This window comes from Beta vulgaris, chromosome 3 (assembly GCF_026745355.1).
Source record: "Beta vulgaris subsp. vulgaris cultivar EL10 chromosome 3, EL10.2, whole genome shotgun sequence".
In the NCBI taxonomy this organism is placed as follows: domain Eukaryota; kingdom Viridiplantae; phylum Streptophyta; class Magnoliopsida; order Caryophyllales; family Amaranthaceae; genus Beta; species Beta vulgaris.
The window spans coordinates 56,594,294-56,602,702 of record NC_079204.1 but is presented as its reverse complement, the minus strand read 5'-3'; the positions used below and the strand labels follow the sequence as shown (position 1 = coordinate 56,602,702).

The 8,409-nt window shown below is 38.4% G+C and overlaps 1 protein-coding gene across 1 annotated transcript; it reads right to left on the bottom strand.

Moving 5' to 3' along the window:
* Positions 1-5,752: 5,752 nt before the first annotated feature.
* On the bottom strand, positions 5,753-8,409 carry LOC104889772 (heat stress transcription factor A-5). The gene is made up of 2 exons (XM_010675077.3): positions 8,078-8,409; positions 5,753-7,150 (listed from the first exon to the last, which is right to left on the bottom strand). Exons 1-2 carry the CDS (start codon positions 8,303-8,305, stop codon positions 5,951-5,953), a joined length of 1,428 nt encoding a protein of 475 aa, XP_010673379.2. The 5' UTR covers positions 8,306-8,409; the 3' UTR covers positions 5,753-5,950.

Below are 8,409 nucleotides of genomic sequence, written 5' to 3'. Positions count from 1 at the left end.
TCCATATGAGGACCCAGTTGCAAGTGGTTCCAATTATGTGTAGTAAAATTTTGGACCCGATACCCAGTAAATCTAGATACTTGACGAAATCAGGTCTCGGCCTAAGTACCTAGTGGAACTTTTTATGCATGATGAATAATTTAGTCTTAAAACTTATTAGCTCGTCATTAGAAATTTGGCCGAAATTATATCAAGGGATACTAATACATATATGCTATGTTTCTTATATTAGTCTTTATTAAGCTTAAAAATAAAACAATTTAGCTTTTGAATGCCATTGGGTACCGGATACCCAATACTAAAATCGGTTCCTATAGATTCCAAGGCCAGTTCTAGAATGTCACCTCCAGTCAAAATTGACATGACATTACACTTTCAGGGAACCGGGTACCCGGTGTTGGAACCGGTTTCAAGATCAATTCCAGAAGATGAGGACCTGGTCCAACCAATTCCAATTATGGATCCAAATTTAGGAACTGGTTCTGACTAGGTATGAGTCTAATTTTCGAAATTTTGACCGGATACCCGGCTGTGTTCCCTTAGATTTGTTTGTTTGCATTAGTTTAAATTGTATTAGCATTAGGTTGTACTTCCTCTTTTAATTAATATACGTTGATATTGTAGCTTAAATCTGTCTTGATTAACTTAAGGTGTTGATTAGTTGATTGGTTGATTGACCATGATACCAATGTAGTAATGAATAATGGTAGCTCCACTACTTGTAAGCAAAGGGGAGACATTGCGAAGCAAAAGTACCAACTAAACAAGAGTGTAACACCTCCAAAATCCATACACGTCTAATGCTACGTCGCATCGACTTTGGGAGTGTTACCGCCGCGATGGAACGCAAGGCATAATTAGAAATACGGTAACTCAAATTCATTGTCTCAAAACCAAATTGCAGCGGAATAGAAAATGTAAATACAACTCGGGAATCATAGATGACCCCTCTTTATTCAAACTCAAACCTGTAACAATGTTCTATAAAATTCATAATGATCAAACCAAAAGTTAACTTCAAACTACAGTCTAGCCCCCATATGCTTGAGTCATGCAGCAGCACCAGCTCACCTAGTCTGCTCCCCATTGAAGTATCAATAGTTCATCACAGGACAACAAACACATAAAAACACACAGAGTCAGCTATGCTGAGTACGTAATGAACCATTGAAACTATATGAATATAAATGAAGCATACATTACAACTGTTATATGAACCACTTATCTCACATCCTTTAATCTTTCATTATTTGGCATCGAACGGGCACCGTCATCTTACTAGAATCATACGGGCTACTGAATCCTTAATAGACAACTTGGTCTATTAGATGAAATGCAAATACGGTTTTGTTCCGTCTCACACCCATCACCTTAGTATGCATACCCCCAAGATCGAACGGAACCTTCCGCCTACTTGAGTTATCAAAATATAAGGACACTACTGTCGTCACAGTAGGCCTGCGTAGGAGTGTAGGACAAGTCCTACACTCCCCCCATTGTTCTATACTTGTAGGGAGTCCAACTACAAGTATCGCCATAATCTTCTTTTATTACCAATCATTCTTTTATAACTTTAAGGAGTCATTTACATACTCTCTTAATTACCAAACTCAATCTTATCCTAGTAACACTCTTGTTACTCTATAGATCAGATTAATAATGCTGATGTTACACTACGATAGAACTTCGCATTTCAATGCAACATATTTCAATGCATCATATTGATTTCACGTTATAACGTCTAACCAAACAATCACAATCAAATGTTCCCTATCATGGTACTAGGTTCCAATAACATGAACTGCAACCTAAACATGATACTAAGCTTTGAAAGTAAACTGGTACGCGTACGTACCTTGTACGGAGAATTTTCGCTGACTTAATAGAACGAGCCGCTTATGAAATTGGGACCTAAATCGTTAAAACAAAGCTTTAGTGTTACGTCCTTGATAACACTAACAACTACTACGTACTAAGACCATAACGATCTACGATTCGAATTACGCAATAGTTAAAACCTTATTCAGAACTTTCGTTATAATTCTAATCTAGTGAATTTAACGTCTTTTAGAAGTCAGAATTAGTGAGTAACTAAGTTAGTTAGTAACATTAGTCCACTATTTTACCAATCCAAAAGGTCATAAGTCCAACCTGTCTTATGTCCAGAAGTTAAGTCATATGTCCAAAAGTAAGTCATATGTCCAAAAGTAAGTCATATGTCCAAAAGATAAGTTCCATGTCCAAAAGGTAAGTTCCATGTCCAAAAAGGTAAGTCATATGTCCCAAAGTCAGGTTCCATGAAACAGGTCACCATGAAACGATAATAACTGTAACTAATAATAGACACACTTTTCCTACTTTCAACTTATTCCAATTACAAACCTAACCAGAATTTTACTTAAAACAGAACAATAACTTAACTAGTTAACAATCTAATAAATTATACACAACTTTACTTACTAATTATTAATTCTAATTACTAAAATACAAGTACGTAATTATGAAAACAGTAAATATAAAATAATTAATAAACTGACATACTAAGTTAAGTACAAAAATTATACCGCTAGAACTCGCCGGCGAAAGAATTCCGGCGACCGAAAACCACACCACACACGCGCACAACACCGAAACGTCACACCACAACCGTCCGGTTTCCGTCGCCCCAAACACGCTCGCGCGACTCAGAATCGTCGCGCCACCACACTTCGCACGACGCGGAACCACGCTCGCACAACTCCCTCGACGGAACCCGTACCTTTCTCGAACACCGCACAACACTCTCACAGAATCTCGACGGAACTCGCGCCAAAACTTCTCGAATAAACCTCCGAACCACTCTTTCGCGACCGGCTCGCACCGAATCTCGACCCTCCTCGCCTGCGCACCCTCTGCGCACTCGAACCACGAACACCCTTCGCACCAACACGGCGAGGGAGACGAAGAACACAAGGAGAGAAATCCCGAAAGAGGGAGAACAGCGAGAGAGAAAGAGATCCGAGATAAAGAGAAAGAAAACTCTGAGAGAGAGAAATCGGCTGAGGAGAGAGTGAGGAGAGAGAAAAGTCGGCTGGGAGAGAGGGAGAAGAAAGGGTTTAGGGTTTTTCTGAAATTCCATCTTCTTTTCTTTTTATACTCCCTTCCAAAAGGTAGTAACCCTAGGTCGATTAGGTTACTCTTTTAAAATTCCGGAAATTCCTAACAATTTCATATTACTAATAATTTATTCCTATTAACTTGTAAATAAATTAAAATACCTTTTTATTAATTTCTTTATATTTTCTAAATTAGTACGAAATTAGTATTAAAAAATACGGAGTATTACAAAGAGTGCTAACTTGGAGATTAATTTTTGCAATCAAATTCTTTAATGACTAATTAAGGCATGTGTGTTAGAATGGATTGTTTGTTAATTTTAATGTTGGAAAGAGCCAACACATTTAATTGGATCTTCATAACATTATAAAGAGTTATTGGGTAGTTAGGTTGTGTCTAACTCAATTTGAAAATAATTCGAGTCAAGCTTTTAATTGAGTTGAGTTCTTTCCAATTGCAAGTCATAAGCATATACACTATTTATGACTCCTTGATGAAGCTATTGTATGGAGAGAAAAAACGCAGAGCATTGAGGAAACAACTAAAAGTTAAATTGAAAAAAATAGGGTTGAAGTTTGTTCCATTTTATCCATTCGAACATTATTTTGGTTCAATAATTTCTAACTATGGTTGTACTTTAACTCTAATTGACAAGTCCCGGCTGTAAGAACTCAATTTAAAATGAAGTCGAATTTTGTAATATAAGCATAAAATATAATATCCAAAAAAAAAATCAAGTTGCTCATAAGCTTAACTCAAATCGCTTGTTAAGGTCTTAAATCAACTTTGAATTCGAATCAAGTCGACCTAAGTCGAGTTGGAGTTGGTCACGACTCACGAGTATACATACTTGGTTAGCCCTCTAGTAGGGAGTAGAGATATTAGTGCTTCCAGTACGACTAGCGCACAATATGTGCAAACTCAAAGGGTGCATGTGACTCGGGCAGTGTGACGAACACACATCCCTTTACACCCTCGTATATCATGCACATGCTAGATATACAGCATCAACCGAGGTACTTCCGAATGCATGAAACAATTTTGACGCTAGTCTTGAGTTGTTATTCCACCTCAGAAGAGGTATTGACTTCCTACAGCAAAGTTTGATATTGGCACTCCCTTTTATAAGAACAAAATTTTCTTTTATGCTTACATCAATAACAAAAGTGCGCAAGTCAACAATCGACTGTTCACTGTAGAGATAAGTGGGCGAATGTTTGTTCTCAAATCTCACTTGATGAAACAGAGATAATCCACTACTACTTTTACTGTGCATAACACATTTTGTGGTCCAAAATTCAGAGAGGTTAGTTTTGAGGAACATTTGCAAAGATGAGAGAAAAAAAGTCAACAAACAACTCAACAAGCGAGGAGTTTGGCAATGATGAGAGAAAAACTGCCCCTCAAGTTTGACCAATTTCACTGCCTAATGTGAATCATGAAAATTTCTATCATGTGTGACAAAAAGGAAAGGAACACAATGAGAGGAAGAAGAAAAAGAAAAAGCGTTTCTTGGCAGTTTTGGATGGTGGTTAATGGCAGTGCACAGTGCAAAAACTGTAAAGGAGAAGTGTGGGCGAGCCTTGGTGCACTTGTGAACCGACAGGTCTACTAGCTTCAGTGCAGGTTGAAACCGTGCTCTGTTTAGCTTCACAGAGGTAGTATGTCAGCCAACCTAAGTTAATTTTCACTTGGCTACTAGATTTAGTCCATTGAATGGAATAGGATACTTTCAAAGTGTCTAGCCCGCTAACCTGGGCCGGGCTGACTTGTACGATCTTCCGGTCTGGTAGGGCAATTCATCTTACCAATCAAAAAGAAATGGAATCGGACACTTGCTGAAGTGCCAGACTCGGTCAATTCATAAGTTCTATGCTTGATTTGGGTAAAAAAGCGTCTAGTTTCACTATAGCTAGTTCTCCATTTAACACCATATGTATTGGCACCAATGCTATACCTAATTCAAGTTCGATTAGATACATGGGCGATTAGTCAATTCACAGCCAACACAGGATGTTAGTTATTGATGTCTTTTCTTGTTGCATTCCACTGCCAAGTATCACGTACAGGTGCTCTGAGATGAAATGAAGTGTTTGACTAAGACCTGGGTCTAAAAGACTAACGCCATCTGACACCATATGTATTGGCACCAATGCTATACCTAATTCAAGTTCGATTAGATACATGGGCGATTAGTCAATTCACAGCCAACACAGGATGTTAGTTATTGATGTCTTTTCTTGTTGCATTCCACTGCCAAGTATCACGTACAGGTGCTCGAGATGAAATGAAGTGTTTGACTAAGACCTGGGTCTAAAAGACTAACGCCATCTGACAAAGGCTCAAGTTGTGCAAAAATTACCCTATAAATTTACCCCGTTAGTCTAATGTGTTCATCCACGATCCCAGGGCTTTTTGGATAGATATAGGGTAAAATTTCATGGATCTCCAAGCAGAAAGTCTTTCCTATATGATCTAGAATATTGGATGATCAAACCAACAAAATCCAGAGGAACACTTTCAAACATGTACTCCAGAAAAACATATAAACAAAACGGAAAGGAGAGGTATTAGCTCATAACTTCAGAGAAGAAAAATAAACTCGTAACTGCAGAGTCGCACAAAAGTTGGAACACAGGAAATGAGCAACAGCAGGTTTCCAAAGAAAGACAATCAGCTTTCAGTATAATATTAGCTAAAGAGTACAATAAATCAGATAGCCAGTAATCTCAACTAGAGACTAGAGTTATGGTTGTCAGGTTCAATATCTTACAGATGTGGACAATTTGCATGTGAAGCTTGCTATAATATCCACTATACAAGTCCTATATATACTTATATACTATGTTGCAGCTCAAAGAGTAAGCTTACCCAAGTTCTTTGCAGTTCTAGACAATCCATGGCTTGACCCTCTGTCTTCTTGCTCATCGCCAGGGAGAGCCCTATAACATGAAGATGCCTCTTCAGTATCTGAGGTACCTGGCCTTTCAGTTAAAAACTGCTCCCAGAAATGGTCATTTACTCGGGCAGGTGCAGCTGGAGCAGGAGCCCGGTTATTACTCCGAGTCTCTTGTGATGGTGATAAATTACCAACATTATTGACCGAGTTATTATTCTTCGAAGCCACCCCTAGCCCATCACTATTACTACCGTTGGTAACAGGTCTTGTTCCTTGAGGTCCACTAATATCCACGTCCATATGGGTTGCTCTACTTGAATAGGAATTTTGATTGGGTTGCACTAGAGATGATGCTAATGAAAGATTCAACTGGCAGCATATCTGACCTTCACATTCTTCAGCTGATACCAAGTTTGACTGCAAAGACTGCAATCCAGAACATTCCTTTACTCCAACTTTGTCTGACAATGACGCATCTGTCTTAAAACCTAGGCATGTTCCTGCATCTGACAGCTCTACTGTTTCCGTAGCAAATGGCAGGGTACATATTCCCAATTCTGCATCTTTTGGATCAGTACCAGATGATCGCTGTGTGGGACTTGACCAGTCTTCATTTGAGCTATGTGTGCTATTTGAGACCAAGTTAATATTTGAAACAGCTGTTGATAGCTCCAATTTAAGTTTATTTGACAGATCTTGCTGATAGATGTCCCCAAAATTATTCTCCACTGCAGGGAGAAAAAGATCAGATCGAGGCAAACGCCTCTTCTTGTTATATGCTGTCAGGTCCATAGCTTCTATTTTCTGAGCAAGATGCTCAACAAAAGCAGGATTCTGAACTGCTTTCTGCAAGTGGGTCAGTAATTTCTCTTGTCGTTGCTCCATACCACAAATACGCTGTGTTATGTCTTCAATCTGTGACTTTGCTGCACAATGGTGCATCTTGAAACCTGACACTTTTGCATCAAGCTCGTTTTTTTCACGACTCAGCTTTTCTATCTCTTCCTCAAATGTTGCTCTCTCTGGATCTGGTGGAGGCTGACTATGGCTATGGATGGGCTTTCTGCGATGGATATTCTTCAGGAGATGCTTCTTATCTTTTATAAATTCCTCATTCGCAAATTCCCATCTTTCCGGGTCAATCTTCCGAAATCCCTGACAAATTTTCATATACCTTGTTCAGTCCATCTAACATGATATTTTTACAAGGCACTAAATTACCCGATATTCTCAGCACTCTATTGGCATAAGAAAACTAATGGCCAGCAACCAGATAATCAGCAAAACAATTACAGCAGCAACAGTGCTCGGCCACATGTACAATAACGAATAAGAGAAAAAAACTGGAAGCAGATTCAAGCTTTCTGACCCATGAAAATCACGATTAAAATCACAGACTGACATGTCAAGTGAAAAGATGGTGCAACATCATCAGGATTGACTACATCTTGCTTTGATTATCAGCTAAGTGCTCATTTAATCCAACTACCCTACTCACTTAACAGAATCACGATCCCTAATCACTATCAATCAGTCAATTACATATTTAATCTCATTATTCACAGACATATTCACCCACTTCTTAGCTCAGACACAGAGTCTCAAATCTACAAAATCATGCCTCTCATGAGGCTTGTCTGAAGCTCAAGCGCAACAGTGTTTCCGCCATTAGAAAGAAGTACCTTCCATTACACAAATCACCTACTACTACCTTCTATTCAGTCTCTTATAATACTGAACCTAATTTTTTAAAAAAAAACTTATCAATTCCCAGTAATTTCCGAAACTTATCTGAATTTTGTCAAAATCAATTGAAGACTTTTACTTTTCTCCTGAATATAGGTATGACCTAAATCTCCCTCTCGTAATTTCCCTATTCTCAAATTCAATCAATTCCTAAACTAATCTCACAATCAAGCAAATTCATAAAGAAATTCGCATCAATAACCTTAATTAATCCTCCAAAAACACAATCCACACATTCAATTCATCATAAAACAGCACAAAAGATACAAAATTAAACGATCAAAACCTAAATTTAAGCAAAACAATCAAAATAGAAACAGAAAAAGAAGAGATTACGTAAGTATTGAGCTGACGAATGAAACTAGAGAAATTGTTGTGTTTGAAGTAAGTAGGAAGCAAAAGCCTAGCAAATTCAGGAGGATTCCAGACGATGAAACTGTTGTGTGAATGACTCCATGACACGATTTCGTCCGTCGATGAGTCGTCGATCATGTCGTACGTTTTCAGCAAAAATGGCGCCGGACCACCACCGCCGGAAGTTGAGGTCGACGGAGCTATTTCCATGGCTGAAAATGGAGGAGAGAGAAAATTTGAGGTTAGTTAACTACAAATGAAGGTTCTTTTCCCTCTGTTTTGTTTCGAGGTCAAAGCCATCGATATTGACTAGA